A 15,408-nucleotide genomic window follows, 5' to 3' on the forward strand; every position below is an offset into this window, starting at 1 on the left:
GGGAGTTCAGCGAGCCCTTCGATTTCATCTCGGCCGCATGCTCGCGGGCGCCTTTACCGACTGTCCGCGATTCATGCAGCGCTCATTTGAGTATGTACTTCCAGTCCTTTCATGATCCAACCCCTTTATCCACCCACCCCCACGCCCCAACACAAAACCAGCCGCAAAAGACAACCAACCCCCCATTAACCCCCACCCTCCCCGTCTTTCAGCAACCTCTCCCCCGGCGGCTGGCTCGAGCTGTGCGACATCACCTTCCCCACCCTCTGCGACGACGGCACCCTGTCCCCGGACGCCCCGCTCTCCCAGTGGAACGACCATGTCATCCGCGCCGGCCATATGCTCGGCCACTCCATCGAGTCCGCCAAGCACTACCGCCAGCAGATGCTCGATGCGGGGTTCGTGAATGTGCAGTCGAAGCTGTATAAGTGGCCGATCAATGCGTGGCCGAAGGATGTGAGGTATAAGGAGATTGGTATGTTTTTCTTCCTTTTTCTCCGTCGGAGTGGTTTGGTTGGGGGTGGGTGGCACGGATGCTAACCGAGGTTGCAGGCATGTGGTCGGAGCACAACTTCTGCGGTGGCATGTACGGACTCAGCGTGGCGTTGTTCACGCGCGCCCTGGGCTGGTCGGCCGAGGAATTGGAAGTGTTTCTGGTGGGCGTGAGGAAGGACTTGAGGAATAGGCAGATCCATGCCTATTGGCCCATGTGAGTTCAACCGGCAAGAGTGTGGGTTGTGGTGTGCTGAGGTGGGAGTGCTGACCGAGTTGCTGCAGACATGTCGTGTATGGGCAGAAGCCCCAGTGATGTTGGGCGAGCGCGTGTCATTTGGGTTAGGGGCCACGGAGCGTTTTGAACTCTCCCGCCCGATAGGAAAGGACTTTTTGAATGTAAGGGTAAGGAAGCGTTTGGTTAATTCTGTGACATGTTGAAGCCATAGTTAATTCGAAGAGCTTTTTCAAATTTACCAGTTGATCGGCACCTCATTTCGGGGCCCCCATCCAGTTAAACAACTTGAGTGCCGGGCAGTAAGGCAAGCTACCTAGGCAAGGCAAAATACTTTGCGGCAAGGCTCACGCCCGGTATTTTGGTTAAGACTTACGGCTATCTCAGGTACTGACTTGCGAATGGGAACGTCTGGAAATGCAGCAAACAAGGCTGCATAATGTGGGTGGCCTATTTGTATACGGCACACGGGTGCGTTTATTGCACTCCCCCGAGTTAAGTCCCAAACATTCCGCTCTCAAACCTACCCCGATCTTGCCCTCATCTGCCCCTTTCAGTCTCAGCGTCCTCTTCGATAGCCCAAACTCCGAGCTGGGCTCTGATGACATTGAGTTCCAAACTCAGCCCCGCTCTTGTCTTTACCTACTCCCTCCGGCCCCAGTTCCGGTCTTTTGTTCAGTCACTCGGACTCTGAGTTGAGCCTCCATGATATTCGGCTCTTACTTACACCCGCTGTCGTCCGATGGTAAGTTCGAATTCGAAGTCCTCGTTGTAGCCCGCTCCCAAGCGCCTCCGTATATAGCCATCTTTCATACGTAAGGAGATCAACTTACGACGGAAATCCTACTCTTAAACGGTGCTCACTTCCCCGTCCGTTGGGGTCTCTGGTCGTGTCTACACAACTTGCCCTTTCAAGCGGTTGATCCCAGCGTGCCGTGGGACTACTTATGGGTGGACGCCATTTGCATCAACCAAGCTGACAAGGTTGAACGGCGCTCCCGGGTGCTTGCTATGAATCAAATCTATAGAGGCGCTAGCTGGGTCCTTCTGTGGCTATGTTCTCCGACTATACCTGACACACCCACCGAGACTAGTCGTCATAGTATGATCTCAGATCATATCTTCTGGGGTGATTGTTCCCCTAGGTCCCCAGACGACAAGCCCAACGAGCGTAAGCTTACAGACGTGAGTTTGCGGCAAGTTTTCTTGTTCCACCAGCACAAGCCGGAGAAGGACGAGAAGGTAATATGCTCCTGTCTATTTGCTTGTTAGTTTCTGATTAATATGGCAATAGAACATTAAGAGTATTTACGGCGACGATGTGGACCCTTTCGGCTTGGAGTGGCAGGAGGCCCGTACGCGGTTCATGAACGACCAGAAGAACTGCAAGTTCCGCGTGCTCCAGCATATGGAGGTATGTATCTGTTGGCAATCGTATGGTGGCTAGTACTAATATATGACAGAAACTCCTTAATACGCATGCGGAGCACCCTGAGTATGCAAATATACTCAATGGGGAGCTGCCAGTTTCTCGGGACTACCTTAAGCGGATGGCTGATGCGGCCTGGGCGGAGGAGAGCTTTTATAAAGTGTGGACGTATATGGAGGGCCGGCTAGACTTCAAGCGGTCTTCTAAACTGGGACAGTACTATATACGCAGTAAGTATCATTCGTATGCGGGTTGGGTTATGCTAATGCGAGAGGGAAGCGATGTTCAAAGGCCTGACCCTTGAGGTTGCAGAGTGGTATGTACTGTAATTATACACAGGATTGGTGAACTGGCTTCGTGGGGGGTTGTGTGGGCGTTTAACCTGTGTTTTGCCTTTTCCTTCATTATTAGCATGATACCCATTTGCTTCAAGTTCAAATTGCTGTCAATCCAAAGCTTCAATGATCAAGATTGACAATTGTGTTGAAATGAAGTAGTCAAACGCCGTGTAAACAGTGGAAGCAGTTGCGATCGTGGCAATAGTAAGTTCAATTGAAGCTTAGCGGTGCAAGGCGGGTATCCACGAGCCGGGACATATTCGCTCACAGCAGCGAGTGCTCTCTCTTCGGCTTACGACCTTAAGCGGCTTATTTGTTGAAGCCGTTCCTTCCTCTAAGCCGTAGAGTGACTGCTCTCGAAGGCAAGAGCGGTTGGGTACTAGCTCGAGGGAAGGAGCGGGCTGTGGATCGAACCGGTTAGGTGCTCTAAGCCGGCAATGTACCGTCAACCTCCTGCTCACTCGCCTGGAGCTGCTCTTTTTGCTCAAGCCGGGATAAATTCGCTCAAAGCGTAAGCCGTCAAAGGTTTTTCAGTCTCGGCATGGGGCGGTAATGAGGTTGGTCGAAGGTTCAGGTTCTTGGTGTATACTGAAATAAGCCCCTTTTCGGCCTCACAACGTACCTTCCATGTTAATAGGCCCGGGCACAGGCACCTTCCAGTCAATAAGCCTTTACAACAACTGCAAGAATTTTCAACCACTCCACCTCCCGCCTCCCACCTCCCACTCTCTCTCGCAAGTCGCGTCGTTATCCCTCTCGTTGATGCCGTTTTCTAAGCTCAAAATGCCACGCGCTTTACAGCATCGTGCGAAGAAGGCGTTGATTCGCCGTCGACTGCAGAAGCGCGAAGCTGCAAAGCGCCAGCGCCCTGACTCGACCGACCGGGAACTTGGCTCTTCGCCCCAGCGTCCTCGTCACAAAGAGCCGACCGATAGCGACGGCGATGGCGATAACGCTATGTATGCGGACATCCCAGAGTTCGACGAAGCTGATATCGCTGGCGCCGGCGATGGCGGCGATTGGGAACCGATCACATCTGCTACTGTAGGTTGGACCAACTACGCATGTACCAGATCACTAATTGTTGGGTGGAGCCAGGGGGCGAGCATGGATGCAGGTTGCAGTGGCTGTATGTAGCGATAAGGAGATTGGGAGAATACTGATTGCGATAAGTGAGCTGATATTGAACCCAGCATGAGACGGCTAAGTACTATCCGTCCTAATCGGCTAGAGTGTCTATCCTAAGTTGTCGTGTCCATCCTATAGCATAGCGTCCATCCTACATTATAGTGTCCGTCCCAAGTTGTTGTATCCATAGATGGTAAGACGTAATTCATCCTAGGTCCTCCTATCTATCATCCGTATTGTATTTGTTTCTGATACGAAAGTATCTGAAATAGGGGAACCGCAATTAAGAACAACGAAAAGAGGTGGAAAAGGCGAATGATTCTTGAAAGGAAGTGTCGCGATGGCTGCCGTGGAAGTAATTCCACTGCAGGCTGCACGCGATGCTTCCTTATCTAATCTAAATGCGGGGCACCCACGTGCCCACCCAGGGGGTCCAAACCCTAACCCTGGGCCCTCCATAGACCATGGTGGCGGTATCAATACCGCTCGGATGCCCAGAAGTGTTGCGGTCCCGGGCCGGGGTTCCGGGCCCACCTTTTCCAGACTGCGCGCGCGCCGCTGACCCTGCGTGGGTAAAACCCCACGCAGTGCCATCAGTTCTCTCACTTAGTTAGTTAGACCAGTCTCCCACGAGAATACACAGATCCTTAGTGCCTGTGTCATTCACAAGAAGGAACTAGGATTTTGGAGCTACGGCGGAAATGTAGAAACGATGCATATCCAGCAGAAACCAAGTTCAAGGTTCAGCTTGACCATTGGCTGTCGAACCGGCTCAGGTTGACCATTGGTTGTCGAACCGGTTCAATCTTTTGCCGAAGTACCAACCATCGTTATGGACCCCGAGTCTACTACTTTGGGAGGTATACCCTGATCCAGAAGTCACTGCCGGGAGAGTTCCGTCATCGCCTGGGACCCCGCGTCGGTATTTTGATCGATCATTTATTATGGGGTCCATTAAAGAGCCCGCAAATTTTATTAGAGGGACCGCTGCAAGTGGGTCCACAGTGCTCGTTCGACTTTCCTAAGTACAGCTACCAAATGGACGTCCGATCTCGACGCTATGTTAATCAATTCAAATACAATGTACAACACCAACGGCCAAATCTCGTGATAATCAGAACGCCGTCGATTCCTGGGCATCCTGTGTAGCCTGCCGAGCCGTCGCCTCGGCCTCGGCCACCTTTTCATCGAATTTACCCTCGAAATTAGTAGGAATCAGATCAAACTCGGCCTCCTGATCATCAACAGACTCGAGCCGAGCCATCCACTGCCCGGACCGCCTTGGCATCGCGGTGCCGGCCTCGTAGGGATCATCCGCCGGTACAGCCGGCTTGTTCAGGCGCGCTGGTGCCGTGGAAGGCGGCGGCAGTGCCTCTCGTCGCTCCTCGGCCTCCGTGATCTCGTGGGCGCTAGGCAGTCGCTTGGTGGACTTGTCTGTGGCCACCAACCCGCGCGGGCGACCTTTACCTCGCACGACAGCGGGATCAAGCGGTCTCTGGGCGCGTGAAGGTGATGCCGAGAGTGAAGGTATCGCGGTGCGGTCCCAGCGCCAATACGGATCAAATTGGGCGATGCTGAGCGGCTCGGAGTTTCGGAGGCAGAGGAAAAGGGCGTGGCGGCAGGGCAGGCCGTGAGAGGTCGTGATACTGCAAGTGCAAGGCTCCGGCGGTCCTAGATCCCAACGGCCTGCACGAGGCTGCTTCTCGATAGCGGCGACCTCTTTTTCGCATGCGCGTAGGGCATGAGGCACTACTGCACTTTTGACGTCGCCGTAGAGTAGGTCGCTGAGCCCGAACGGCACCTTGTTCATCGCCTGGTTGCGTGCGAGGGCAATATCCGCTGCCTGATTGCGCCAATATGCCTTCAGCTTCCGGAAGACTGTGGCTAGATCGCCGCCGGCGCTGCTGATAAACCTCTTCATGCCCGCGTGCAGTGACTCAACGATCGAGGTAGTGCGGTTGCCGAAGTGCAATATTTTGTTGACCCACGCATCGACGAGGAGCTCTTTGTATGGGTCGAGCCACGTTTTCACGGCGTTAATTGACCGCTCCTATAGGGTATCTCCCACTTTTGAAGCTCTGTATACGTGACTCGAAGAGCTCCTCGGTATCCGACGTAAGTATGGCGTTCCAATCTTTAAGGTATGCCGTAAACCTCTCGTTCCGCTTGATCGAGCCGTCGGGAAGGCGGGTAGCTGGTGGGAAGAACCGCTTACCTTTAGCTAGCACGTTCATATTAACGTGCCACCTGCAGAGGAGTCGAGGGACCAACGTGAAGGCTTCATGGCGTTTAAGCGCGTTGATTAAGGCCAACTCTCGGTCGGTGACGATCAGCTTTGGGAGAGGGAGGTCCTCTTCGGTCAAGAACTCTCGCAGCGCCTGCAACGCCCACGTATACTGTTCCTCCTTCTCTGCATTGATGAATACAGCCGCGATCGAGAACGACTTGCGTAAGGCCTGGATACCACAAAAGTTAAGGAGAGGGAGGCCAAAGCGGTTAGTCTTGTAGGTACAGTCGGCGACGATAACGTCGGGGGCGGTACGGAAGAGAGGGATCCGCACTTCTAGGCGCAATAAATAGGCACTGCACTCGGCCACTCTCGTCGCGTAGATCTCGGTAGAAGTACTCGGTCTCGTCATCGAGTTGCTATTGGATACCCTTTTAATTAGCCGTGAAAACCATGAAATCGGATAGCCGCATGATGCTTACCTCGTAGAGCCACTGGATCGGCGTACGACCATTGAGCTCTTCCCGGCGGCATGCATGCAACAGGTTGGCGAGGTCCTGGTAGCTGAACTCCACGGCGTCTCCGGCCTCGCGCAAATTGGCCATGATCTGCGATGGCCGCGTACCTGCTCGCCAGTCTGTAACTATCTTGGCCTTGTAGGAGGCAAGGCTACGCTGCCTGAAGGAGGAGAAGGTCGATGGATCGAGGAGGTCGTGGTTGTGCTCAAGATCGGTGCCGTTACGCGTGCGCACTGGATCCAGCTTCTAGCCGGCCCCGGGCACACGCTTGAGGTTGATCTTGTAACCGCAAGCCGTCATCTGGGAGCTCGTTTTGCGTCCCTTGGTGGTGTGAATAACTTCGTCGTTCTTTGGTGCGTGCGACCGGCCTTTGGCGCACCGGTAGTTGACCCGGGTCACCTCCTCGGCCGCAGCGCCGCGAGGGAATCGCTCTTTGACGGCTAGATCAAAGCCCAAGGCGTGGGCCTGCGCCTTCAGGCCGGCTTCTGCCTCCTTGAGAGAGCCGTAGGAGGCCGAGAAATCCATGGCGGTGGTGGTGCAGGCAGCCGGCCGTTGCTGTTGTTGATTGAAAGATAAAAAGCTCGATTTGCCGTGAAAAAAGGTACGATTTGACATGGTACCGAATGCGTGGATGCAGTCGGAAATCGATACTGTGGTCGGTGCTTAGACCCACTTGCAGCGGTCCCTCTAATAAAATTTGCGGGCTCTTTAATGGACCCCTTTATTATGAGGATAAGACGGACAGGGAGAATGAGGTGAACAGCGATAATCAGATGGACGGGGAGGGTGGGATGAATGGGGGTAATCAGAGAGATAGGGAGACTGTCTCCCATACATCCACGGCCCGCTCCATCACTGTGCGCGCTTCGCCGTACGTTTGTCCAACTCTTCGGCTATACTACGCTCGAGTTATTTTGGCCGCACGGGAACTGTCTCGGGTATAAATCAGTCGTCACGGTGGATGATGAAATCAAGAAATGGCCGGCGGAGCTGGGTGTGCAACCTGTAATGTTCAAACCTTCAGGAGGTACTGAACCCGGGAATCTTGTGCCCTCGAATATGAAGAACGGGGTTATCGCTAGACATCCGACGTATATTCCGCTATACCTCTAACCCAGGAAAATGGCACATAGAAAGGAGAGTCACCGTGCTGTCCTCCATCCATCTATTCCCAACCCCAAACTCCTCGCCCGAGCATAGACGTCTATTTAATGTAACAAAATATCATAACCATCCCGGTTAATCCGCACCTGGTCCCCTCCGAACCCATACTTCCGCCTCACCAGCTCAAAAATGATCAAACCCGCGCTCGTGCTGGGCACCTGCCGGACCGTGTTCCACCAGAAACCCCGGTACAACCACTGACGCATCCCAAGACCGGCCGCCTCCGCCTCAGCCATGCATTCTGCCCACGTCTTCCGATAAGCAGCACGGTACGCCCGGAGCATCCGCCACCGAGAGGCCGCGTTGGGCGGCGCCCCCGGGAGCCCCGCCTCGCGCCGCAACTTGGCGGCCTTCGCGTCCAGCGCCTCCAGCCGCTCCCAGTGCTCGGCCTGGACATGCGACAGCGGATGCAGAATGGCCTGCTGGGCGACGGACGCGCCCATGCCGGCGAGCAGCAAAAACGCCGGCTCGATGGCGTAGTGCGGGCGGATGATGGTCGGCATGCTCGGTTCCTCCTCCGACCCGTTGTTGCTGTTGTTGTCGTTGTTGTTGTTTCTGGGCTGCAGCTGCGGGCCGTCCCCCGGCGCGGGCCGCTTCCGCGACAGCAGCACGATGGTGTCCTCGTTGAGCGAGCCGTAGAACCACCGCACAAAGTTGTAGTACCCCTGCGCCTTGACATACTCAAACACGCTAAAGAACACCGCGCTCCCCATACTATCCTTCAAAAACGACAGCCCCCACCCCGAAAACACCCCCCGCACCCCAATCTCCCTCAACTTGGCCGCACTAAACGCCCACATACTCCTCGGCCTCTGCACCACCCCCCCACCAGCCCCCCCCTGACCCACCCTCCCACTCGTCACCCCATCCCACCTCGCCTGCACCGCATCCAACGGGGCGGCGACCACACTCTGCACCCCGCCAGCCAAGAACCCCGCCGCGAAGACATCCCCCGGCCCCGGCGGCGGATAGACGCGCTTGCTGGCGCGGGCGCTCTCCGGGTGCAGGCGGCCCAAGATCTGCAGGTAGCTGGTGTAGAGCACGGCGCCGACGCCGACGTTGGCGACGAGCGGGGGCAGGATCTGGTCGGGCACGACGCGCCACCCGTAATGGCGGACCGCGGAGGCGAGGATCGCCGGGGTGGTGGAGCGCATGCGGGTGCGCAGCCAGTGCGTGGTGGTGGTGGTCCAGCGGGGGGAAGTTGTTTTCCATGTTGATGTTGATGTTGATGGGAGTGGGGAGGATGGAGATGAAGTGGCTTGCGGGTGCCCTGCGCCGTGTTCTTGCTCCTGCAGGGCGCGGGCGTAGGCTAGGTAGTCGACACGGGTGCGGAAAAAGGCTTTGACGGGGGCGCGGAAATAAAAGGCCACGGCCTGGGATGTGAGGGCGCGTACGCCGGCGGCAGAGGCGCCCGTTGCGGCATTGCTGGTGGGAGGTTTAAGGTTTTCTGGTGGCGGGGTGCCGTCGGGAATGACGGGGAGAATGCCAGGGTCAACTCCCGGGTAAAACTGTGTTGAAGAAGAGTTGGGCGAGTCGTCACCTTGGCTGCGGTTGCTGGGGGAGGGCATGGTAGCATGTCATTTTTTGGTCTGCCGTTCGCGTTGACTCTAAGACTTTGGATGTGGGGTATCGTCAATCTTGGGCTGGTTTTCGGTGGTGCGCAGGATGAGTTTAGTATCTTGGCAGTTGGTTGTCCATGAGCCCGATTTTGCTCCTAAAAAGTTGTGTGTTTGCTCGGAAGGGCTTAGAACTGGTAGGTACCTATGAAGACAACACACCGCACTCTTTGAACAACGGGCAACGAAGACAAGAGGAAGAAGCTGTGGCTAACTGTTGTAGGGAGGCTGAAAACGCGAATTTCGACCTTGGTAACTCGCCCTTGTTTAGGTCGAAATGCTGACTCAGCAAAACCTTAGCCATGTGAGTTATCTGAAACAAAACGGTGGAAAACGGGGACATGCTCAGTTTTTGGTACTCCGTTTCCTGCTCTCCCCTTGTGGCTTCCACCAAAACAAGATCATCATCCAGCTTCTTTTACCCCACACCGTGCTTTGCCTTGAGCTGAATCAACCCACTATGTATATCACATAGCACGACCAGTCGTTTCGCCCAAACGTCCTTCTCATAATGGCGCATGGGAAAAAGTCTCGCGGCCCACAGGTCTGGTCCCAGCCCCACTTCAGCTCTTTCTGGCCACATCACATTCGTGGTTCAGCTGCAAAACTCATACGGTTGCAGGAAGAGATCGGCCGGTGAACGGCACGCTGGGCGCATGTAGTTAGCGGCCGCAGATGCCGATCGGGTCACGGGTTGGCATCAATCTGACCTGAGCTCGGTTTGCTCGTGGACGTTCTGTGTCTGTTTAGAAGGGCCCAGAGCCAGCGGGGCCAACAAACTGCCCTCTTTGAGCAAAAACGAAGACAAAACGCTATTGCTATTGTAAGGAGGCCGAAAACACGAATGTCGACCTCACGTGGGGAAAGCATCCGTGGGTGCCCATCCTTTCCATCAAACCGAGAACGGATGCCGAAATCGCTTTATAGAATCCCAAATTCTCTCCAGTTACCTTACCTTACCGACCGCATCGGTGCCTGCGAACCACAGAAAAAGACCTGGAAACGGATACACACGCTGCTGCCGGGGTTCACCATCACCTGCGTGGTTGATGTTGCCCGTCCACGTCGCGTGCTTTGTTAAATTGGTTCAGGCAGAAACAGAAAGGCAGGATTCCGCTGCCGGTCGGAAACTGGGAAGTGAATAGGATGACCACACATCAACAGCACAAGCATACCGTGCACAACCAGGTGTATAGTGTGTATCGACGCATCATGACTCCGCTTGACTGGGTACATACATGTATGTACATGTACGTTAACAGGAGGATGACCGAGGCGGCAAAAATGCTCTAGCGTACGCAACCAAAGGTCGTCCCTGCTCTGGGCCAGAACTAAACGAGAAGTACTGGACTTCTACGGCTAAGAATGGAGGGGTGATACTAGCTTTTCACCTGCAAATGGCGGGACCACGTCCTCTCTGGCCAAGGTCGCCAGGAAGATGTGGGGGCACCGTTCGAGGTGAGATATAGTCTCCGTTGTAGAAAACGCCGAGCTGGGATGCGGCCCTGGCTTGGTGCCCGGGAGGCAGGACTTCTATGTTTTTTATTTTTCATTTTTTTTTCTTTTCTTTCTTTTTTCATTTTAGTTTCTCGTTGCTTTCTCCGCATAGGCGGCGTGCACTTAAAACAAGAGCTTAGCGCGGCAAGATCGTCCAGTTTCAAGGGTGTAGGAAGCTTTTTTTGTTAGGCCGGCGATGGTGGTAGCTATCTTGAATAGGTAGGTACTTTAAGAACGGACTGTCTGCACTCATCGCGAAGAAAGCCTTTGGTCCGGTCAACGACCACGACCCTCCTCCTGCCCGGAGCCATTGTACGTGGCCCGCGTGTTTAATAGAAGTGGTGACAATTGGGAAGGATTGATTGGAAGTTAAAGGGTCTCGGGCTGTCAGAACAGAGAGAAGTCGGAAGGCTGAATGAAGGCGGGTTTCGTCAAATCATATCTTGATCAAACGCTGGATAGGTAAGTTAGACGTATCCGCGTGCCCTGGCCGGCCCAAGGACGAACGTCGGCCGTTAATAGGAGACGCCAATGCTTCCCTCAGCTACCTACCATACCTTACCCAGGTATCTACAACATTCGGCAATCTCGATCCAATGGACTCCTCGTTTCTCCCAAGATGTTTGTGGAATGGTTTCATGCTCTCAGACTCGCTCTGGCCTCTGGGGCGAACCGAGTGAATACCACTCCTGAGTCCTACGTTGGGTTCTTCCATTAATGGTGCTAGTTAACCCAACCAGAAGATGCTGTCTCGCCTTGTGGCTGTAGCGTCGCCCGGACTGGCAGGTGGCGGCCCAATTGCGTCTCACAGACCCAAATCGTGGCCGGCACTTGATAGAAAAAAGGGGTTTAAGAGTGGGCTTGGCAGGCCACCCCCACGATGTCCCCCTCACCATTGGTCTAAGGGGAAAAGACAAATGCAACCCTCTAAGGTCAACCTCGAAGCTCACTGGTCTTACTGATCGGCACAGGCAACAGCCCCACGGGCCGTTTGCGGAGATTGTGCATGAACCACTACCCATGAACCACAACCACCTTCCCATTTCCTCCAAAGCTCCTCTTCGTATGGCGAATGGGATTCGTTGTTTGTAACATGCCGGCCGCGTTTCTCGACGTGGCTGAATGTTGCCATAGGCCCATAGCATACCGATGGTATTTTGGGATAGCTTAAGGTGACCATGTGAAAATCCACCGAAAGATCGGCTGAGGGGTTGGGGAGGGAGGGGGGAAAAAGAGAAAAAAAAAAGGAACTTTGCCCGAATGCAAGGCGTTGTGCAGGACCACAGATCTTGAGATGGTATAAAACACGCCTGTCTCCGGGGATAGTAGGACTCCCTGGCCTAGACTACCTACCTACATCCCCGTCTTCACACCCCGCCACCACCACCACCATCATCATCATCACCGCAATGACAAGGCTCTCCCCCGCCCTCATGCTGCTCGCAGCAGCGGCCCCTTCCACACTCGCCGCACCCTCCTTTCCCATCCTCGCCCGCGCGCCCTCGCCCCCCACCGCTCTCCCCCAGCGGGCCACTGCCAACGACCTCCGCTGGCAGCCCTCGCTCGACTTCGACACGGACGGGTGCTACAACGTGCCGGCCATCGACGCGCAGGGCACCATCGCGCAGGGGCTGCCGTACCAGTTCACGGGCCTGTCGAGCGACTGCCGGGACGCGTCGGACCTGGACAACAACAACGTGTACGCGCGGCAGCGGTGCAACAACGGCTGGTGCGTCTACCTGTACGGCTACTACTTCGAGAAGGACGTCGCCGTGCCCAACTTTATCAGCACGGGCCACACCCACGACTGGGAGCACATCGCCGTGTGGGTCAGCGACGCCACGGGCCGCGCCGAGTATGTCGGCGCCTCCCAGCACGGCGGCTTCGAGATCAAGGCCGCCGCGGATGTGCGCTGGGACGGCGAGCACCCCAAGATGGTCTACCACAAGGACGGCGGCAGCACGCACGCCTTCCGGTTTGGCAACACGGATGATGACAGGATTGAGAACCACAAGGGTGTGTGGTTCCGCGGCGCGCTGGTCTCGTACAATGGGTTCCCGTCGGTGGAGGTGAGGGATAAGCTGTTTGCGCACGACTTTGGCGCGGCGACCATCGGCTTCAAGGATTCGACGTTTGCTGGACACATTGAAAAGGCGAAGCCGGGTGCGGTTACGTTTGACGTGAACCAGGACGTCGGGTCGCCGGGGAACCCCTAAGTGTTGGATGGGGGTGGGTGGTCTTGTAGATAGTCCTAAACTGTCAATACTTTGAATGATCCCGTTCGTGGAGTCAAACCCTTGAATTATTGACGGACAGAAGATACGATTTCGCGCTGCCACCCTGGAGGGTCGAATTCATAGGCACCGCAGCCAGGGTAGATTGAAGGTCAGCTACCCCTGGCTGTTACCAATCCTGAAGTAGTTAAGGGAAGACCGCACATTTGTCGGCATATCAGGCACCTGATATCTGACCTAGGGGACTAATTTAGCCAATAGATCCAACAACTGGTAATGGTGGAAACACCATGTCCCATCAATGGAACCATAACTAGCAGAAAGCGGTAGTGGTAAAGGTAGCACTACCAGTATCAGGTGCAGCTATGCAGACGCGCATGCGCCCCCGGCACTTCTTGATGACTTTCCATCCTCCCTGACGTTCTTCGATGTGATTAGACCGGCTAGCCTTTCTTCCTTCCACGTCCCATCAGTCTGGGTAGTCACAGATTAGGCCACCCTATTACACCCTTGAGTCCGTTGCGATTATAACCCGAACATGGTCATCCCCTCAGCTCGACGAGGTCATCTGCCACTTTTTCTTACCGAAGGTAGACCGCAGGTGTCCGTTGACCGGCAATCGCTCACGGGAAACTTTCAGGTAGCATTATGTTAGTCAAGCGTTAGGAGTAAGCAGACACGGTGAGACGTGCCTCGATCTCCGGTATCTTCCCCACAGAAGCATGCCTAGAGCTCAATCCGTGTGTGCCATGGCGGACAAGCGCTTTCGTTGCCGCCAGATGCTCGCCAAGCGCGAAGCCTCAGTCTCTGGTTTCTTCGCCTCTTGCTGTTTGAGCTCCATCGAGGCCATCGCTATCCAGGCCCACCCCACGTCTCGACCAGTGGGTGGTGATCAACAACGGGGTATTGCCCGGAATGGGAACCATGGAGGCTCTCGCGCCGAGCCCAGCGACCCAGTGTCCGGGTTGCGACGCAGGCTTCCCGATTAAACCCTTTCATTCGCCGCTGGAACGGGGGATGCCAAGCTGTTTCGGCTTTCTGTGCGTATCCCCTAGTGTCCAGTTTCGCCAAAAGAGGCAAGAGTTCGGGGCCAAAAGCCGCATGTAACGCTGGATGCCCCGGGTTTGGCGTCGATTGTGGAGAATCCACACCATCAACAGCCGCCGGTCTGGGGACATTCGCATCCACCACCGCACCGGGATCACGAAACCAGGTTGGACTTGTTCGGCCCATTGGCCGTCACCTATTTCCGGCCGCCGAGAAGCCCTCCATCTCGGTAACAGGCTTGGGATCGAGAAATTCCTTCCACTCATGACGTTTCCAAGACATGGCGTGTTAGGGGTGCACAACCTACAGTCACATTCTTTGCTGGAACATTCAGGGGTACCGCAGATGGAAGGGGGTGGGAGTCGTGCCATCCCTGGGGCGCCCAGCGGGAGATCAACAGGTATAAAGTCTCGTCTAAGCGTCATGTAGATCCCATGCGGGCTCGCTGTTGATCATCACCGCATCGAACAAACCGTCGTCGAAGTATTCAAGCCTCCAAGATGAAGTTCGCCTCTTCCGTTGCCCTGTTGGCTGCTGCTGGCGCCCAGGCCCACTGTAAGTTCTCTGCTCTGCCTCTACCCCACGTGCCATCCATCGACTAACAGCCACAAGACACCTTCCCCAAGACTGTCGTCGACGGCGTGACCTCGGCCGAGTGGGAGACCATCCGCATCACCGAGAACCACTACTCGCACGGCCCCGTCGAGGATGTCAGCAGCTCCAAGATGACCTGCTACCAGCGCGATGTCGGCACCGGCGCGGCCAAGACCGTCTCGGTCAAGGCCGGCGGCACCGTCGGCTTCACCGTCGACACCTCCATCGGCCACCCGGGCCCCCTCCACTTCTACCTGGCCAAGGTGCCCTCAGGCCAGACCGCCGCCACCTTTGACGGCAAGGGCGCCGTCTGGTTCAAGATCTACGAGGACGGCCCGTCCGGCCTCGGCACCGGCAACCTCAAGTGGCCCAGCGATGGTTCGTTCTATCCACACCCCCCAAAGTCAACGTCTCCAGAACCTCACTAACAGCCCCCGTCTACAGGCAAGACCCAGGTGTCCGTCAAGATCCCCAGCTGCGTCCAGAACGGCGAGTACCTGCTCCGCGTCGAGCACATCGCGCTGCACAGCGCTGGCAACGTCGGCGGTGCCCGGTAAGGTTACTCCCCTCCCCCTTCCACAACAACACAGCCCACCACAGCACCCCACCCCCAAAACACCTCACTAACATACTTCCCCTCACAGAGCTCTACATCTCCTGCGCGCAGCTCTCCGTCACCGGCGGCTCCGGCACCATCAACACGGGCTCGCTGGTGTCGTTCCCCGGCGCCTACAAGGCCACCGACCCCGGCATCCTCTTCCAGCTGTACTGGCCCATTCCCACCAGCTACGTCAACCCGGGCCCGCCGGTCGTTTCGTGCTAGAGGGATGTGGTGGGGGCATAGGGGGCGTGGGATGGGATAGGGGGGTAGGATTGGGGGGGGGGGGGG

At 55.9% G+C, this 15,408-nt stretch overlaps 6 protein-coding genes across 6 annotated transcripts in view; 4 read left to right on the forward strand and 2 right to left on the reverse strand.

The window, feature by feature from the left end:
* CHGG_00357 (uncharacterized protein) overlaps positions 1-3,657 on the forward strand; it is a gene marked incomplete at both ends in the record, with an annotated part of 4,603 nt that extends 946 nt beyond the window's left edge. Inside the window, 9 exons of the mRNA XM_001219577.1 lie at positions 213-475; positions 553-709; positions 1,031-1,114; positions 1,389-1,472; positions 1,873-1,912; positions 2,022-2,141; positions 2,191-2,386; positions 2,673-2,698; positions 3,568-3,657. Of these exons, the coding sequence (XP_001219578.1) occupies positions 213-475; positions 553-709; positions 1,031-1,114; positions 1,389-1,472; positions 1,873-1,912; positions 2,022-2,141; positions 2,191-2,386; positions 2,673-2,698; positions 3,568-3,657 (1,060 nt within the window). The remainder of the gene's footprint in view (positions 1-212; positions 476-552; positions 710-1,030; positions 1,115-1,388; positions 1,473-1,872; positions 1,913-2,021; positions 2,142-2,190; positions 2,387-2,672; positions 2,699-3,567) is intronic.
* Positions 3,658-4,736: 1,079 nt separating this feature from the next.
* CHGG_00358 (uncharacterized protein) lies at positions 4,737-6,892 on the reverse strand (the record flags this gene model as incomplete). The annotated part of the gene is made up of 4 exons (XM_001219578.1): positions 4,737-5,626; positions 5,838-6,078; positions 6,332-6,492; positions 6,634-6,892. 4 exons carry the CDS (start codon positions 6,890-6,892, stop codon positions 4,737-4,739), a joined length of 1,551 nt encoding a protein of 516 aa, XP_001219579.1.
* A 683-nt stretch (positions 6,893-7,575) lies between these two features.
* CHGG_00359 (uncharacterized protein) lies at positions 7,576-9,099 on the reverse strand (the record flags this gene model as incomplete). Its single annotated transcript, XM_001219579.1, has 1 exon — positions 7,576-9,099. The coding sequence occupies one exon, from the start codon at positions 9,097-9,099 to the stop codon at positions 7,576-7,578; it is 1,524 nt and encodes a 507-aa protein (XP_001219580.1).
* Positions 9,100-9,658: 559 nt separating this feature from the next.
* On the forward strand, positions 9,659-11,362 carry CHGG_00360 (uncharacterized protein; the record flags this gene model as incomplete). Its single annotated transcript, XM_001219580.1, has 4 exons — positions 9,659-9,691; positions 10,410-10,605; positions 10,864-10,956; positions 11,211-11,362. 4 exons carry the CDS (start codon positions 9,659-9,661, stop codon positions 11,360-11,362), a joined length of 474 nt encoding a protein of 157 aa, XP_001219581.1.
* Positions 11,363-12,053: 691 nt separating this feature from the next.
* Positions 12,054-12,860, forward strand: CHGG_00361 (uncharacterized protein; the record flags this gene model as incomplete). The annotated part of the gene is made up of 1 exon (XM_001219581.1): positions 12,054-12,860. The coding sequence occupies one exon, from the start codon at positions 12,054-12,056 to the stop codon at positions 12,858-12,860; it is 807 nt and encodes a 268-aa protein (XP_001219582.1).
* Positions 12,861-14,425: 1,565 nt separating this feature from the next.
* CHGG_00362 (uncharacterized protein) lies at positions 14,426-15,342 on the forward strand (the record flags this gene model as incomplete). The annotated part of the gene is made up of 4 exons (XM_001219582.1): positions 14,426-14,480; positions 14,538-14,897; positions 14,964-15,012; positions 15,120-15,342. The coding sequence occupies 4 exons, from the start codon at positions 14,426-14,428 to the stop codon at positions 15,340-15,342; spliced, it is 687 nt and encodes a 228-aa protein (XP_001219583.1).
* Between the last annotated feature and the right edge of the window lie 66 nt (positions 15,343-15,408).

The sequence above is a fragment of the Chaetomium globosum genome, genomic scaffold (genome assembly GCF_000143365.1).
Source record: "Chaetomium globosum CBS 148.51 scaffold_1 genomic scaffold, whole genome shotgun sequence".
Lineage (NCBI taxonomy): Eukaryota > Fungi > Ascomycota > Sordariomycetes > Sordariales > Chaetomiaceae > Chaetomium > Chaetomium globosum.